Consider the following 18,896-nt stretch of genomic DNA (forward strand, 5'->3'; position numbering starts at 1 on the left):
TTATCAATTGACAGTCTCATCACCCAATAATCCTTCAAATGGCTTCAGCGTCGAGGCAGATTCTTGGGAGTCCAGGATCCTAGGTTCTTGAGCAGCCTGAATCTGAATTAGAGTTGAACTGAACTCCATGTAGTATAAAAACAGAAGTTTTCAAACCTGCCTCTAGCTGAGGTGCTTGCAACTGGAGAACATTGCATGGGTTTCTACCAAGTTTCAACCTTCACCTCTTCATGACAGTGCAGCACTCGGAAGTACTGCATACATACATACATACCGGAAAGTAGAGTTGACATACATACAGCGGGTAAATTAAAAAAAAAAAAAACAGTTTTGCTTTACCCTACTCTATTTTATCGAAACGTCCCATATGTCCAGTTCAATCCAGCTCAGCCATTTCAGTGTTCTTCCATATTGACTGATGTCAGCTGTATTGAATATTCACCCTCAGGTTTGACCATGTAATGCTAGATTCTTGATGTTCCCCTACTGCAGAACTATGGATTAAAAGGCATTCTCCATTAGAAAATGTATATGGCTAATAAAAACGACCAAGAAATCGACTAAGACACACAAATTTGAGGGTTGGTAGAAGAGATGAGAAAGTTAGTGAAGCAGAAACGCCATGAATGGTAGGGGCAGGAAAGATGAGCACCAGAGAATATGGGAGAACTACTTAGAGATGTAAGCTGTCTTAGACTGGCTTTTGATAATTAATAGGAAAAATATGCCACACTAAACTGTGTATATTATTTCTAGACCCTGTGGATGTAACATACTAAAATAATATTATTATGTGCTGTAAAAAAAATCACAGATTAATAAAAGATAGATAAAACTATTTTGTGGGTAGTAGTGATTACAAAATCATTAATCTAAATTCAAAATATTAATTTCATGTATATTTGTACATTCTAGATCCGCAGATAAGCCCTCCAACACATATTGCATATATTTTTAAAAGGCAAGATTGGTGAGCATCATTCATAATTTGCAGAAACTCGCTATTTATCCATGAACCTTTCCAATCACTAATGATCGGGAGAGTATATTTTCTGTCTGACAGCCATGTTGGACCTGCGGCCATTGTAACAGTGAATTAGATGCCTCTCTTGAACAATGTTGCCAGGTGCTCTGCAGAGCAACTCCTAACACATATGAGCCCTAGGAGAAATGAAGGTTCAATTTAGAATTTTGAAAAATGCCCTCCATCACTGAAAAAGTTGAGCATTTGTTCCACCCGTGTATATGGATTTTATATCCTGTATCTGCAGCTTCCTGAAGGCTAGTGGTGCCAGAGATCATATATTATCCGCAGACGTCATGTGAGACATACAGATAAGTACCAATGACTTGTCATGATGTTCGTGGTTCATTTGGACCACGGGGGTCATAGGGATGACTTTACATTTGCAGGCATCAAACCGTGTGATTGAAAATCCTAGAACAATCTGTGTTAAAACTCCTGTTAAGGGACTTAAAATTGAGATATATATGCATTCTAAAAACCATTGAAATGGACCAGTTAGATTATCGGCGCCAGTGGAAGCTTAATGCACCCACATCAAGTTTGGGGTGCATTAGAAAGGAGGTCGTTTTTATAATCATGGCTTGTTAACTTCAGACTTTTTTAAACTTGAAGTTGATTTTGACCATAACATCTCTAACATAAGCTATTCACAAGCTATGTAGGAATGCAAGTACAAAGGGTAACATTGTCTATCACTTCTAGTCAAAATTTACGCCGTGCTCCATCTGCCTTTCTCACATACATTTTCATGCAAGGGAGGTGGTGCTTGTGTACCCTTTGAATGTCTTTGGTTTTTATTAGCAAATGTAGTTATTTGCACTTCTGAGCCCTAAAAACATTGTTACTATTTCCTGTGAAGACAAAAAGGAAGGACCAATAACTGAGTTTGTCCACATGTTTACATGAAAGTTCTCATTGAAATGATTCCAAAGATGGAGCTCACTCAAATAAGCTAGCGATTACCAACCACTACCAGCCCCTAACTTTACCCTTCCTTTATTGGAACTGTAAGTTTGTATGGTTAATATGGGTAGCATTTTTTGCCAGATACACATAGTTCATGCATCCAGAATGTTTCATGGCGTGATCACACTTTACAAGTAAAAAACAATCTTTGTTGTCTGTAGGTTGAACTTCCACCCCCTGATCTTGGACCAAGCTCTGCATTAACTCAAACGCTCACCTTGCTCCGTGAAGTTCTTGTGTCTCATGATTCCTCTGTAGTCCCCTTGGATGCGAGACAAGCAGATTTTGTACAGGTAAGCTCTAAACAGTGAATTATTATTGTGTAGAAAAGTATGAGTCAAAAGACCGCTGCATGTACAAATAACTCTATGGGACTGATTCTGAGTTGAGGTGTAATTTTTTGCCCCGATAAATAACAATACCACAGGGTTCGTTAATTATCGGGTGCAATGAATAACACCTATTATGTGTATATAGGGAATAATATGTAAATTTTGGTGTTTAATGCACACAAATCCGCATAATATGGTAAATACCATACACATTTTCCCTGTTAAATTTCAGCAGGTTTGAGGTATTTAACGCATCCAATAAAAAACAGGGTTTACACACAGGTTAGAATATAACGAGTTACTCATATTCAGGACCTATGTGTACCTTTTGACCTTAGTTACACATTAACTGTAGAAAATGCTTGTATTAGTCACTAGCATTTAGCGAGCTTTAGTTACTTCAGTTAACTATAACTGGTGAATTTCAGTATTTCTTTAGCTTTAAAATGTTACATTTTAACTGACACTTCCACCTAACTATAACGTTACTTTAACCCCTTTCTTTTTTTCTATGAATTCCTCAGGTTTTTGTTTTGTTAATGTAAAGCAATGTTTTTTTTTTTTTAAATAAAAAACACACAAATATATACACACACACCCACACACTTACCTTACCTATACTTACGATGCGTGGAAAAGACTGCCTGATATAGGATGTTTCCCAAGAAAATCACCTTCTTACAGTTGCACTGCAAATATAATTAAATAACGTTGATCTAAAAAACATGGGAGAGTCCGTCCAAATTATTCACAGAATTGACAGGAGAAAATTATGGCGGATTCATATCACACCCAGCTTCAACGTTTGTTGAGTTATCTATATAATGGAAGGAAGTATAGTTAGTTATGTTTTAGACTGAGGAAAGGAGTCTGAAAGCAGAAGCAGATTTGAGCTTTATGCTATGCTAGTCATCTAAAAAATCCTAATCTTACTCGATTTAGCTGTGGCCTCTGGTGGTGTGGACATTCTTTTGGAAAGGCTGCAAAGGGCAGTCGTAGGCACTGATAAATCTCTTTAATATTGCCAATCTATCCTTTCAAATCATAGTCAGCAGATCAGAATGGGCTGACCCTTTTCATCTGTGAAGCTCATCACTTTTGGTGTCCCAAAGGGATCATTGTTATCTCCGCTGTTCTTCAACATTTACATGAGGTCACTGTACGAGGATATTTCGCTACATCACCTTCAATTTCCAATGAATGCTGATAACCTTCAACTCCACATCCGCCTGAGTAGCCTCACAGATGAGTGGAAAAAACTTTACTGTTTGAAACACATGTTCTTCCGGATCAAAGCAAACTCCTGTAATTTGAATGGCAGTTGAGTAGGCATCTTACAATTAAAAGGGTCGGGAGGGTGGAGCATCAGAGAACCACTTTTTTCTCATGCCCTGAACTATTTTTAGTGTTGAGAAGAAGAGAGCTGGTTCTCGATTAACAAATACTTTAAAACCCTCTGAATGCTTTTTTAATACGGTAATTCTGCCTCCCCTCATTTTTATAGTAATTTAAGGGTGGATTAGACAGCTGAAATAACATTCAAGTGGTTTCTTCCGCTATTTTTCATGTTCACATTCACAAAGTTGAAAGCACATGTTTTGTACTTGTTTTGACAGAGCAGCTCTGTGTCCAGGAGTCTGCTGAAAAGTGGTGCTAACTGTTAGTGTTGCTTTCTTTCAGAAAGGTAGAGTGAAAGCTGGCTGTGGCCTCAGACCGATGGGCCAGTGGAGGTGCAGTGTGTTTTTTTTGCATCTATTATTTACATCACTGGCAGGTGATATGTAGGCTTTAAGGAACAAGACAAAAAAAGGGCAGGGAGTAGCTAGTAGGACGACTTGGAGCAATGGCCCAGGGATGAAGTGCTGTGGTCCTCATTTATAGCAATTAGAAATTGCAGATAGTATGAAGCGCTATATATAACAGGGTAATGGGGAAAGAGAGTGTATTGCTTCGCCCTCCCAAATAATAGAAAACACCGCCCCCCCACACGGAGGCACACACACAGGGAAGCAATAAAAACACCAGGAAAGGGATTTCATACTCATAAAATGAGGCACATCAAAAGAGTGCTTTCAGAATAAAGCATGGGGTTTTATTTGTGCAACACTCTCTAACAGAAAGGCTTTCCCAGATGTCAAGTGAACAAGATTCAAATTTATATAGAGACATATATATATGTGCAAGCAATAATAATACACTTATAAGTAGGCAAATGCAACTGTTAAATGCATGGAATAAAATACAAGCAAATAATAATACTGGACGTCCACTGCAAGAAATCAGAAAGATATATATATTCAACACATACATCCGATGATTAGAACTACTGGAGACTTGAATGTGCACATAGGCACACTCACACATCACAATGTTATTCATCAAAAGAAAACACCTCACGATCGATCTTTCTCTGCATTCTTTTTTTTTTTTTATTATTTTTATTTGCATTTTTCTTATCACAAAACAAGAACAACCAAACAGACAGGTCATCTCTGGTCATCACATCCACTTTGCTTGTCTCCCACCGCCCCCCCCCCCTCCCCCCTCATAAGAGGAGCCATTTCAATGATTGCTCCGCACCAATTCACAATCGTCCTTAATGTTCATATCTGCCCAGGCTCCTGGGCTATCCATGCCCTCCATGAACCGTGTAGGAACCCCCTCCCAGCCGCCCTCCTAGAGACCCCCCTCCAATCCATGATACTTCCTCCACCTAGACCACACTCTGCTAAATTTCTCGGGACATCCCCATGCCTTGTATGTAACCCTTTCTGCCGCCATGTAAAGGTCGAGACCCCTCCTCCATGCCTCCAGTCGGGATGGCGCAGGCGCTCCCCAGTATTTCGCTACGTCCCTTTTAGCCACCACTAGGGCCAGAACCAAGAAGGTCAGTAGTGGGCGAGTGAGATCTACATCGTTGGTCATGCCTAGTAATACCAGTTTGGGATCTTCCTGCAATCTTTCTTTGCATTCTTGCCAACTCGGCTGGAGGAGCCCTTGACAGCCAGGCAAAAGCTTCGATTGCGGCAACAGCAAGCTCCCATCTGTGCGCCAAGATTTCCCGACTTTATTACCTTATACTCAACCATCTAGAAACCTTGCCCCCTTTCTTCTTTTAAGAAAAACCAAGCTAACCGTACTGGTCTGTGTCAAGGTCAAGACAGAAGCTGGCCAGGCTCCTGTATTTTGACTCCGAGACAGAGCTGTACATTCCACACATTTCACTCTCAACAACAATCTCTGCTCTGAAAGGTACCAAGCACACATCCCACACATTATCTCAGTGAAGCTTACGAAAGTCTCTACAAGTACAGAAAACAACCTTGAATGTGAATAGTCTAAACAACTTGAGTGATCTAGGGGCCTGCCTGTGTATGCAAAGCTCGAGCTAGACTGAGTCAGAACTCAAGATGGCATGAGGGCATGTCAAAGCCAATAATAAGAACTTCATAATACTTCCCAATGTACAACACAATGCACATTTGTGCACCACTGCCTATAGCATCACTCACTTCCCTTCCCAATGTGCAACTTAATGCATTTTGAGCACCACTGCATATAACACTACACTCTGAGACAAGAAGTACATTTCACACATCTCTCTCTCATGCTTTCAAATGCATATCCCACACGTTCTGTTCCTGGCAAGGCTGTAAGAAGCGAACACTCCCCCTCTGAAACTACAAGGAGACATGAAAGAAATTTTCAAGGAAAAAGGCACATGCAGGAAGAATGATGTAGTACTTTCAAGAAAACACTTAAAGTCAATTAAAACAATGGTAGTCACAGGTTACCACGTGGTCCCAATATATGTGAGTGCCTTTGGCACTACAGAGAGACAGCCTGATGGAGCGATGGGAGGGGTAAGGTGTAGGGTCTTTTAAAAGTGCAGCAGGTGCAGTAGGCATATCTGCAGGGGCTACAAGTGTAACTTTTTTTTAAACTTTCAAACCAGGTAATGGGGAAGCAATTTTTCTAGCTTCCATTAGGGCCCATGGACTCCTTGCTACACCACTGCATTTGTTTGCTGTGCTTCTACGTTTAGTGCTATATTGAACATAATAATGATGGTGCTGTTGAAGAGCCGTTGTGGGGGCATCAGAGTGATGGCTCAGGAAGCAGGCGGGTTTAAGTGCAGGGGCACATTCTGTGGGGGGCGGGGCATAATGGGCGGCCTGCTTGGGGCCCAAAGAGAAGGTGCAGGGGTGGGAGTGACAGGGGCTTTATTCTAAGTCTGTTATTTGCAGCGCTTAGGAATCTCAGGATATAGCTATACAGGATGGACCCTAATGCTCAGTATATGAAACCTCGGCCAGTAAGTAAAGCACAAACAATGGTTCAAAGGGCTTTCCCTTACTACAATATCAATCTATTCACCTTGTATCCAGTTTGCACAACTAGATGCAATAGTAAATCAATGAATGTAAGACAGCGCCAACATTAGTGTTCCAAGAAATTTTATAATTTTTTACACAATACTGTATCATATCATCAAGTGTAGATGCACAATGCGATAGAAGTGCTCAGTGCGTACATTTTGTCTGCAAAATATATGTGCAAATGTGCACAAAATTACATTTGGGGTGCCTTAGCGTTGTTACAAGTGTCAAGTCTAATACAAACTATTTGAATCAAAGATATGTACTAAGTTCATGGATGACCGCCTTGAGAATGTGTTGATGTTTCGACACTGTTGTTGATGAAACCGCTGGTCGTCAGTCTAGATATCTCCAGCGAATGCATGTGGTAAATGCATGGTAGCCTACCTTTTAATCCTGGGAACTTTGATTTGTACAGTAGCACAGAGTGTTCTCTAATGTTAATATCGTTGAGGCTGCCACATGGGTACAGGAACCTGTAACGAATAAGAGGACACAGAGGCGTATTCAGAGGCACTTACTTTTATTTCACTGAGATAAGTGGAATAGTGACCCGGGATGTTATGACATAACCTCTGCCGAACCATGTCCACTCCTGAATCACAAGGATATGATATCAAATCAGTCACAATATTGGAAAACATCCAGGCATGTGGTGCTCAAACATAAACTAGTTACCATTTTTAAGAATGAAATAGACTAAAATCTATGAAAAATCTACATTATGTAGAAGCAAAGATTTGTTTCAGGACCCCCAATTTGTGAATATAGTTTTTCATGCATTTGATTTCCCCTTTAAATGTCTATGTTGAATTGAATCCCATTACTTCATTTTGCCAGTAATGACTGCAGTGGATATAAAAATTCTCTCGTGATTATTATTGCCATTAGAATAATGTAATTTTTTAAAGTTTCTGAATGGGGAGTTTGTAACATGTTCTTTAAATAGTTTATACTTTGGATGTCTGGAAACAATTTACAGATTCTTATATAGGACAATTTGGTGGTGTTGATTAGTTGAAATCTGTCCTTGACTGTCTGCGTGTCACTCTTCAGATGTAAACTGATAATGAGATACTTGTTTCACCTTTTAGGTTCTGTCCTGTGTCCTGGATCCTCTACTTCAGATGTGCACTGTATCTGCAAGTAATTTAGGTACTGCTGATATGGCCACGTTTATGGTAAATTGCCTTTACATGATGAAGACGACATTGGCTTTGTTTGAGTTCACTGACAAGCGTTTGGAAATGCTGCAATTTCAGGTAATGTTCCTTGGAGTGCACCCCAATGTGAGCCATGCTACAGATTTAAAAGCAACTTCAGATTCCTGTACACTTTCTTTTCCCACGCAATGCACGTTTGTGATCTGGAAAGTTTTCCATTCTAACTATCTATTATTTATTTTTAAATAATTTGTCTGGAAGGCTGTGGGGTTAAACTCGAAGACTTTGATACATTCTGTTGCTTAGCTCTCAAACCAACCTGTCACAGCTGCCTCAAAGATAGTATCTCTTGGATACCCTAGTGTAACAGGGCCAAGTCAAGACTTTGCACTTCCAAGAGGTATGTGGTCTTTAGGGGACAAAACCTCAAAACAGTAGTTCAGTTAAGAGATAAATATATAAAGCACCAAAAGAGTAATCTGTTAATAACTGCAAACACCAGGATATACAAAAGTGGAAAGTAAGGATAAAATGATAAAAAATATTGTATTCCCAATTACAGTCAAATGAGCCAACAATTTAATATGAACATTAACGGGACTTATGTTATCCATTTACAAAGTATAGGACTGTCTTGTATCACTTTCAGATGGACCTAGGGCTTAGGTAGAGCTATCTGACTATTTAAAGTGAATGATTAAAGCGAATGAATAGGGTTTGTCAAAGATTTTATCTCCAAACTATAGAGGCTTACATTGAGTGCTGTTCAAAATAAGTAGGCAAAACCAGAGAAATAAGAATTGTTGTTACTTCCTTGTTTTTAGTGTTGCTGTAAAAAAAGAGATGCCATGACCAGTACATATTGTGGCTCATTTTTTCTGTGCAATTAACTTCATCCCTTTTCCAGCAGTAATGGCAGTCAGTATTTTTGTGTTATAATATAGTTTTTCTTTGTCACTAATGAAGTAAACCCATATCATTTACAGTGGTTTTTACAGTTTAACCTGAAATGTGCACAAGAAGTTAAAGTTTGTGGTAGTAAGGTTGCCACACTCATTTAGCATTTGCGCAGGACTCAGAATGAAACCCTGAATCTTCAAGAAGAGGCAAAGAGGCTGTTACCAACCAAATGTCCCTGGCTTCAGAAAAAAAACATTGAGAAGGAAATCCTTGAAGCTAAATGCTCAAGGTAATACAAGGTTCAGAACAACGGCCAAGGAAGGTTGATACTCGACACAGCAGGGCCTCAAATCTCTGTTGGTTCTTTTGTTCTCTCATTTTGTCAAATTTCTGGAGCTCTTGCTTGCTTGTTGATTGATGTTGGTATGTGTACTATGATAACTGTCTGAGGAGCTCACACTCGGCAAGATTTGTCAATTTGCAATTTCTCCGAGTATGGCAAGGCTGAGTATGGGTGGGCACTTCTTTAACCTGGGCACATTGCATCTCTTCGAATAGGTTCTGCTATGTCCACTTGCTTCTGCTGTGGGTACTCCTAAGAAATTAGTAGATGTTCCTGTCTATAAAATCATAGCTGCGAAGTATTGATTTGTAACAAAAGTATTACATATATGCTTTTCTGTATAGCTTCAGGGCTTGGTTTGGGTTCATATATTACATATATTGCTGATTTTGTTAAAGATTCTTTCCCAAATTTTCAAAAGCTACACAGTGTTAGGCAGTTTCTAGCACATGTATCACAGTGACATTAGTCTCCGCATAATTTGGATATTGAGTTTTCTCTAGGGTTATGTTGGACTTTGCACACTCTGAAGGGTCTCCCCAAACCTTTTGCCTTCACTCCTATTTTTGCTGAATTCGTTTTTGTTTACCTTAGGACTCTGCACGCTTTACTACTGTTAACCAATGTTAAAGTGCTCTCTCCTTTAACCATGGTAAAATTGGCTTCCACCCAATTGGCATATTTATTTCACTAGTAAGTTCCTCATAAAGTGCTACTACATGTACCCAGCGCCTGTAAATTAAATGCTACTAGTGGGCCTACAGCACTGATTGTGAAAGTAGCCTTACAAAATATGTCTGAGGTCTGCCATTACAGCCTGTGTGTGCACTTTTGAAATGACATTTCGACCTGGAAAATCTTGCAATGCCTAAATATTCTTTTTAAATAAATATGTCACCCCTAGTGCAGGTCCTAAAGAGCCCATATGTCAGGGTGTGTTGTATTTAAAAAGTTGGACTTGGTTCTGGTCGTGAAAACTAGTAGTGCAAGGCCTGTCTTTCCCATAGGATAACATTGGGTTACCTTATTACATTTAATAAGTGCTAAACTTTGTTTGGGAGCAGGTCGAAAATTCATGATGGATATCTCAGTAATTGAAAAAAAAGTGTCTTTAATGGTAAAGTCGTATTTTAAGTCACAATTCTGACAATACGAATTTTAGAAAGTTGGCATTTTCTTGTCCTATCCATTTGGTGCCTGTACCTGGGTCACATGACTCAGTGTAGTTGGCAGTTGCCCTTTAGTTATTTCTCCCAGATAGCTTCACAGGGTAGGTTCTGGATCTTGGCAGAATGTGCCAACTGTGGCAGGTTTGGGGGCGCAGAGCTGTCACCTACCAAACTTACACTTCAAAGGCACTGGCCCACCTCACACACAAAGGACTCCACAGTAGCATATTGCGCCCCTATACAGACTGGGACCAGGGTAAGAAGGCAAGAAATTCCAGACACCTCTGTAGGGATCAAACTCCAGAAGCTTATCCCACTTCAATGTGGGCACCGGGTATAAAGAAATGACCCTCAGACCACTCTTCAGTACAGTCCTGGACCAGAGGATACTACAGAAGAAAGACACTCTGCTCCCCTGCTGTTTGAGGCTTGCCCTGCTTGCTGAGAAGAAAGACTGGACCTGCTCCCTTCATCCCAGGCTGAAGGACTCCAAGGGTCAGCTGACGGATCTCCAGTTCATAGCTTCAGGGACATAACAAGCTCCATAGGCCTCCCAGCATTTGACCTGCTGCACTGTAACTGCCGGAGCTCTGTTTGAGTGCGTCCCTGATCCCCAAGTGGTGCCTCTCCAGGACCTGGGCTCTTCGCTGGCATCATAACTGAAGGTTGCACTAAAACTGACACGAAGCCTCACAGCACAGCTGCCAGCCTCATTGGAATCGATGCCAAGCAGCACAAAGCCCCGTAAAGCTTCACTGGAACAGATGCCAGAAGACGCAACGCAACTGTGCGTAGACCTCACACCAAGGACATAAAGTCCAATCCAAGCGGGCCAATCTTGGTCCTATGACCAGCCTCCACTCCCTCACCGTCGACTTGAACTTGTGACTTTGTACTGATTCAGCGTGACCACCTAACCTAAGTTGGCGATTTGTGCCTTTTGACGCTACTTTTATCTTAATCTTCACAACTACATATCTCTAGTTCTACGGATTTTTGTCGTTTTGGTTTTTCAAATAATTTAATCAATTTTACTCTATTTTTCTAAAGTGGTGTGAAAGATTTCTTGTGTTGTGTTTTCACTTTATTACTGTGTGTATACTGCATAAGTACTTTACACGTTGCCTCTAAGTTTTAAGCCTTACTGCTTTTTTGCCAAGCTACCAGAGTGTTAAGCACAGGTTAATTTAGTAACTTTTTGTGGTTCACCTTGACAAGGATTTTGGCTGTTGCTTGAATAGGGCTTCACCCCCCTCAACCAAAAACCCAGTTTCTCACAGGTTAGGTATGTTTAAAGTACTGCGTTGCTGGAGAAGCTGATTAGAGGGCACCAAGTCCAGTGTCACAGACTTAAGTGAATTAGAAAGGTATTCTAACCTTACTTTGAGACCCAAGTTGTGGACCATTCGCTATCCTATTCTTCTGAGTGATCTCAAATCAGTTTGAGAAGGCCATAATTGTTCAACTTAGTTGATTTGACTACAGGAAGGTAGTGACGCCTTTCATCTCCTGTTGAGGTTTGATTTTCTTTGTTAATGATACTCATAAAGAACTAAGCTGAAAATAACTTTAAAAAAAATTATAAATAATAATTTAAAAAAAAGTTCATCTTTGGAATCAAAAGAAATCATGTATATTGGTGAAGCTGGCAAAGCCCAAAGAGTATAGGATTCCGCCTCTACTCAAATGCCGAAGTCATCTCAGTGATGTGAGATATCATTGTTGATGACATTAGGGAGGACTGGGTGTTATATATCTAGATAAGTCCTGGACATTGACTTCTTTGGCCTTACTAATCTTCAATTTTCTCTTTTGAAAGAACTTGTGAGTTAAAAAGTTTAAAAAGCATGCTTTCCCAGTGATAATCTGGTAAAATCACTTGTAAATATAGAAATATCAAAGAAAAGATTCCTTTAACACTTCAAGTAGGCCATTGATCCCGCATACCTTGTCTTTAAGTAGCAAATCTTTAGTAGCTAGTATTTCTTCCATTGTGACCAGGATCTATATGTCAGACTGTTTTTCGAAGATAAGAAACATTAATATGATCTCCTCCAAATACCTACATGTTGTTTAACTACTTTTAGCAGAACTGATTACTCTATACAATTACTCATAGTAGTCCCTTAAGTATTTATGTGGTATTTGTATACCACAAACCTAGCCACAAAGGCTGTGGAGTGCTGTACGTGGTCAACGGCAAGCAAACAGAACAGCGTGTGATAGCAGATGGTAGGATGTTAGTGGATTGTTTCTGCATTGTGATTTAGTGTTCTTTAAAGAGATATCTTCAGCTGTTTTCTAAGTTGGAACAACTTTGAATCGGTCCTGTTGGGTACAGGGATATTGTTCCTCATCCTGGGTGCATGGATGGAAAAAGCCTGTTGACTGTTTTTTTTCTTCTTTTTACGCTTCTTAGTTGCCAGTATGATGGTGGCCTGGGTGTGGGTGTGCAGAGAACCACCAGACATGGCGAGTTTGTCTGCAAGGTAAGCGAGGGTGCTGGCCATGATGGTTTTGTGAACGATGCAACTTGATTTGAAGATTGTGTAGGCTGGCAAGGGGATTCATGGAGTTCAGTAAGCATAGGGGTGATGTGATCACATTTCTGCCAGCCTTGGATGACACATTCTGCGGTATGTATGATCCCCTTAATTGGTGCCAATGTGGAGTGTGGGAGACCATGGAGCAGGATGTTATCACCATCCAGATGCAAGAGTATGAGGGCTTAGCAAGCAGATCCAAAGTCACTTTCTTGGAGAAATGGTTTCACATTGTTTAGGAGAGAGCTGGTACTATGCCATCTTGGTGTTTATTTTGTTTTTGGGCCAGCGTGTTTCTTGATGTTGAGGTTGGTGTACAAGGTGAAATGAAGTGACTTGTCATTAGGTGAAAGTTTGAGTTTGAAACTATCAAGGTAATTGAGCCAGATTTGTACTATTTCTTGCCTTTTATTCTGGGGAAAAGAACAGGAATTCTGTCTTGGTTTGGTTGAGCTTCAGGTAGGGCTGGACATCCAAGTCTGGATGATGTGCAGACTGTGTTTTAGGTGTTGGATCTCTGGAGCACTGGTACATTTCAAGCAGTGTACGGTCACAATATTAGTGATTCTTGATGCTGTTATCTGTGAGTACAGTCCTAACAAGCTCCTTGTAGAGGTTGAAGATGACAGGAGACCATATGAAACTCTGAGAAACTCTGCAGATAGATAGGGAGCTGTCCATGTGAACAAACTGATGTTGATTGGAAAGGTAGGAGAGCCAGTGAAGGGCATCACCAGTGAGTCCTATTGGAGAAGTATGGATAAAGGGTGAATGGTCGACTCTCAAATGTAGCTGAGATGTCCAGCTATATCAGGAAACAGGGTTGTCTTCATCTGAGGTCAAAGGGTGTTGTCCACAATGTGTAGGGTAGCAGTCTTCATGTTGCAGCATGAACTGAAGCCAGATTGGTGGTCATGCAATAGAAGATTAGCATTAATGTGATCTTGATTCTGAGCATTGACTGCTTTTTCAATGCTTTTTCAGATAAAGGTTAAATGGTGAGGTAATCAGAGTCTATTGTAGGTGTCTTTAGGAGGCAGGAGGATCTGGTCTGTTGTGAGAGCTCCTGGGAATGTTCCTTGAGGAAGGTAGGTGTTGAGAATGGAGAGTAGGGGCGAGAAAGCATCCCTACAGAGCGAAGTAGGAGGGTAAGATATAATCTTCATATGAAGTGGCTTTGATGGATTAGAGTATGTTGATGAGATTTGTGAGAGATAGGGCTTTGAAGCATGATCATTTTAGGATTCTATGAGAACCGATGGGTGTAAAAGGGAAAGCAGGCTTGGTGTTGTCGATATGCTGTCAGATCTTTTTTATTTTTTCACTGAAGAAGTTGATGGCATTGCACTTTGTGGAGTGTGGGGTAGGTTGGTCAGGCAGGGATTGATGTAGTGCATGATAGTGTTGAAAAGCATTTTGCTTCTGTCGGTGGTTTCATGATTGGAGTAGCTATACTTACTGTGTTTTGGCTGATGTGGTGACTGGTGAGCTGTCTGCGTGTTGCATGCAGGGACTTCGGTATCATGAGGTCATCAAGAGTTCTGTTTTTCTTGCATATTATTTCCTGTCTGCCGGTGGAGGGAGTGTCAGTGAGGTCTTTAAAGTACTAGGGTGCTTAAAGTTTTGGCTTGCATTTGCATGTTTTAGTTGGTGTGGGGATGTTCATTAGGTTTCCCAAAAAATGTTGATGTTTTTAGATTATTTACTTCAGATGTGGAGTGTGAGAGAGGAGTTCATTCATGAAACTCTCAGTATCAAGGGAGGTTATATTTGAAGGAACTGAAGGTTTGGTCTTGTCTTTTGCCTTGACCTTGGTTGTTCATGGGGTGCTGAGCAGGGAAATAGGTATGGGAAGATGAGCTGTCCAGTCCAGGAGTATGAGTGGTTTCCATTTGACTGTTGGTTACATTGAAAAGACAAGGTTGAGGATTTGGTATTTGGCGTGTGTTAACTGGGTGACATGCTGTATCACATTGAGTGCATTGGTGAGGTTGAGGGAACGGTCTCTTGTGTGTTTTTTGAGCTTGTGTTCTCAGGGACGTTGAAGTCTCTAAACAGGGTGGTGTGGATGTGGGTGTATGAGGAGACAAGGAGATCCAAGAATTCATCAGTGTAGTCTTTGTTCTGCCCTGGAGGCCTGTATACGAGATATAAGATGGTGTCCTGAGTTGTGCCATGTCAGTAGCTCCACTGAGTTGAGTGTCGCTTGCCTAAGGTACAGAACCAGGAGGACTTATGGATGACAGTGTGGCCTCCTCCCTTCATATGTGTGTGGTCAACACAATTGGTGCTGAAGCCTGTGGGAAGAAAGACTTCTAGGATGTGCAAGGATGTGGGGTGAACCATGTTTCTATGACGAAGAGGGTGTCAATCTTGTGAGATGAGATGCAATGTCTGGTGCATGGATTACTGTTGAGCAAACCTGATGAGCATGAGTTAGAATGTGTGTTCTGTAGTTTGAGGGGTTGTGGTAGTCAATGGGACGTGTACGAGGTTGAGTCTATGTGTTTTTGAGATTTTTATGTAAGGGTTTGTGTTGTCTTGGTGTGGGTATGATTATTGGGCTTGGCAGTGTGGGGTGCTGGGCCGGGCACATGGTAATACTTTACCTTTTAAGTTCAGTGGAACAGCAGTTCCAGCCAATTCCTTTTCAGACCCAACCAGGTCCAAAAAGGCAATACCTTTGTCTTTCTCTGCCTGTTTCTGGGGACTCCCAGGCAATGGGATGCCTGGAGGAGTTGACTTAATTAAAGAGAAGGCAGGAAGTCCTGTGCAGAGGATGATGGGAAATGCAGTGATGTCACTTGCTGTACAGATAGGTCAAGGGGAATGAAGTCCCCTTGCCTGGCTTCTGTTAAAGATGTTTTTTGAGAAACCAGTGATGTCACTTTTTGTGCATATGGATGATGGTAAATTCAGTCCTCTTGCCCTGCTTCCTCTATTACAAATGGTTGTGGTGGGAAATCAGTGATGTGCAGAAGGATGATAAGAAATGCAGTGATGTTACATCCTGTAGAGATCAGTGAGTGAGAATGATGTCCTTTGCCTGGTTTCTTCTTTTAAACATGGTTTTGGTGGTTATAAGGTCCACTAATTAAATTGCAAAATTATTCAGATTAGCAGCTAAATGTGCAAAGATGAATGTTAAATTCAAAGCTGATATGACCGGCATTTAAATGGGCAAACAAAATGCACAATTAAGAAGCAAGTTTCCTTCAACTAAAGTGAATCTAATATTGCTGAAATGTGCACAACGTCATTTAAAAGCTTGACCTTACAGTGACATGCTTAGAAATATTCATTTTGACTGCAGAATGTTTCGGTTTGACAAATGTATTATTTTTGAAAAGCACCATTTTATTCGCGAATGACGAGAAATTCTTATTTTCTCATGTCTCATATAATGCTTGAATAGAGTAATTGGACATTTCAAACAATAATTCATGTTGTGTTAAATGGAATGCATTACCTAACAGTAGCTTTGTAAGTTGATATTTCTCGTCTTTAGTATAGTTATTTGTTCATGCAGTGGAACATTTAATATTTAGAAGGCCAACCTGAGTTTGATGACTATGGAAACTGAGGCTTATGTTTCCATAACTTAACTGCGCACGAATGTCTGTAGCTAACTTGTGATAAAACTTTGTATGCTACATGTTATTTTGTGGGAAAGGAAGAGCTGAACCTGCTCACTGACGAATTCTGCCAGTTGATTGGTCCAGAGAGGAAGAAGCCTGCTTCAATGTCTGCGACACCTTTTCATGTCTTTTATATTAGTGCCTGGTTCTAGTTAGGTTCTTTCAATGCTTCTCCGAATGCTTTTTCCCTAGACCCATTCCTTTGTCCTTTGCTGACAGTTGTGGCTACTGCTGCTCTTGTTCATCCTTACTTTATTGTAATACGTTATTATTGCAGATTGCTTCTGCAACTGTGGGATTAGTTGTTTTTAATGCTGAGACTCAGCTGAGTTTTCATGAACTACTCTTCATGGGAAGTTCTGCTGCTTTAATTTGGCTTTGAGCTTTATGCTCTTTGATCGCACTCTTTTCCTTTGAACTTGAACTCTTCATGAGTTCTACTAACTTTGAAACTTCGGTCCTGTTCTTTAAAATAGGGTTTCATTCCTTTATGGAGCACGCTTTATGCATTATTTGAATATCTGTCCTAACCAATACTTTTAACGAGATTTCTGTAAACCTACTGAAGATTTAGTGAATAATTTGAATAAAAGAATAAAAAGAAACGTACTAGTCTCTTAACGAGAATAAAGCTTTCAAAACTTATCCAAACTCTCATCATTGACTAAACTTGGAATTGTATTTGAGATTTGCTTGTTTTACCGAAATATCTCTTTGAATTAAAAAATACAGTGACAAAGATTCGTCACCTGAGGTGAAAAGAAACTAGCACAGGAAAGGGGCTTGACCCTGTAAGTGGCGGTAATAGAAAGGTTGAACCATATTATTTAAATTTGGTTTCAATCTGCGGTATCAGTGGTACGCCAGATATGTCTCTTGTTGTGCAGAGGGATGATCGAGAGTGAGATTCACTTGCCTAGCTTCTTCTTCTAAACATGTTTTTGGCAGGAAACCAGTGGTGTCACTTCCTATGCAGATGGATGATGAAGAGTGCAGTCCTCTTGCTTGGCTTCTTCTTTTAAATATGGTTTTGACAGGAAACCACTGATGTCACTCTCCATGGAGATAGGTATGGGGAAAAAATCCCAAGTATCCAATCTTCCCCTTTCACAAGCAAATAATTGAACAATTGTTTACCTGTGTGAATTTATTTTGCTCCCTTATTCTCCTGTTCATAAGTCCAACATTGGCCATCTTGGGTCTCTTCCCTGTATCTTGTGAATAATTTCAGTCTCTGCATACGTAGTCTAATTCCCATGCTATGAGCCACTGGGTCTTCTCTCAGTAGCCCTCACAGCTTATACTGTTAATTGCAACATGAGTTCTAATGCATGTTTCCACTCAGCTTTTAGAGCTTGATTTTGATGTGTACGCCCCACATACAACAGCTTTCCTAGAATCCCTATTAACCGTAGTTTAAGAATGTCAGTGGTTAGCATCAGTGTAATTCTGTATTATGTTTATGTGACTGGTAAGCAATAAAACAAAGATGAGATTTAACAGTTCCTGAAAATATATTCTCATATTTATGGATTAGGGGGAGAGGGATCAATGGAACACTTACCAGAGATGTCATTATATTCTACATGTTAGGGAAATAAAATGATAAGTAGGGATAAATATTGGGCATTAAGGTGTTGTCAATGGCAAAATATTACAAAATTTGCTATCTATGCCCAAAACGCAGCCTCTCATGCATTCTTTATAGACCTATTCCCGATTACAGACACCTTTGTGGAAGAATTTATTTAAATTGGAGTGCCATTAAATATTCTCACTGATTCTTTGCTAGTCAAGTAAGTGGTCTTGAGTACCAATAATACTTTGAAAAGACACAGAAGACATAGAAAATTATTATACAGCCTTGCCATAATGCAGATGTGCTTTTCACCTACAAACAATAGATTATATTTTCTTCTTTAAGAAACAAATTGAACACTGGCACAGACTGCATTCTGGTAAATAAGTCAGAATATTAAAACCTAGCATAAAGCTTGTGGTGGTACGAACATTCTGCTATTTTGCGTGGAATGCCCAAATTGTTGTACCGTTTCTTAGCACTTAATTTGTTAGACAAAAGACATAGTAATGTAGCAGCTGAACACAAGACCATTTAAGGCCATGATATCGCAAGAGGACGTTAAGCAAGCAATTAAAATGTACGTCTATTTAAGCGATACACCAAATTCTTTGCGCTTACAGGTCCCCAACCAATCTTCTGTCCTGATGAAGACCCACCTTTGATGCACACTAATTGGCACCACCATATAGGGTCGAAACATCGACATTACTTGTCCAATGCTTCCATGCAAATCCACATACAGAATTAGGAAATTATAGCCTGTTGTGGTTTATGTACTCTAAGCTGGATCTGTCTGTTTATTTCTATGTATTGTCCATTGTACATATTTGTGACATGTGATGTTTTGGTTTGTT

At 40.2% G+C, this 18,896-nt stretch overlaps 1 protein-coding gene across 1 annotated transcript in view; it reads left to right on the forward strand.

Moving 5' to 3' along the window:
• The window catches only part of COG6 (component of oligomeric golgi complex 6), a 472,069-nt gene that overhangs the window by 366,859 nt on the left and 86,314 nt on the right, over nucleotides 1-18,896 (forward strand). The window contains exons 14-15 of the mRNA XM_085621768.1: nucleotides 2,155-2,286; nucleotides 7,799-7,966. Of these exons, the coding sequence (XP_085477894.1) occupies nucleotides 2,155-2,286; nucleotides 7,799-7,966 (300 nt within the window). The remainder of the gene's footprint in view (nucleotides 1-2,154; nucleotides 2,287-7,798; nucleotides 7,967-18,896) is intronic.

Source organism: Triturus cristatus, chromosome 8 (genome assembly GCF_964204655.1).
Source record: "Triturus cristatus chromosome 8, aTriCri1.1, whole genome shotgun sequence".
Classification (NCBI taxonomy): domain Eukaryota; kingdom Metazoa; phylum Chordata; class Amphibia; order Caudata; family Salamandridae; genus Triturus; species Triturus cristatus.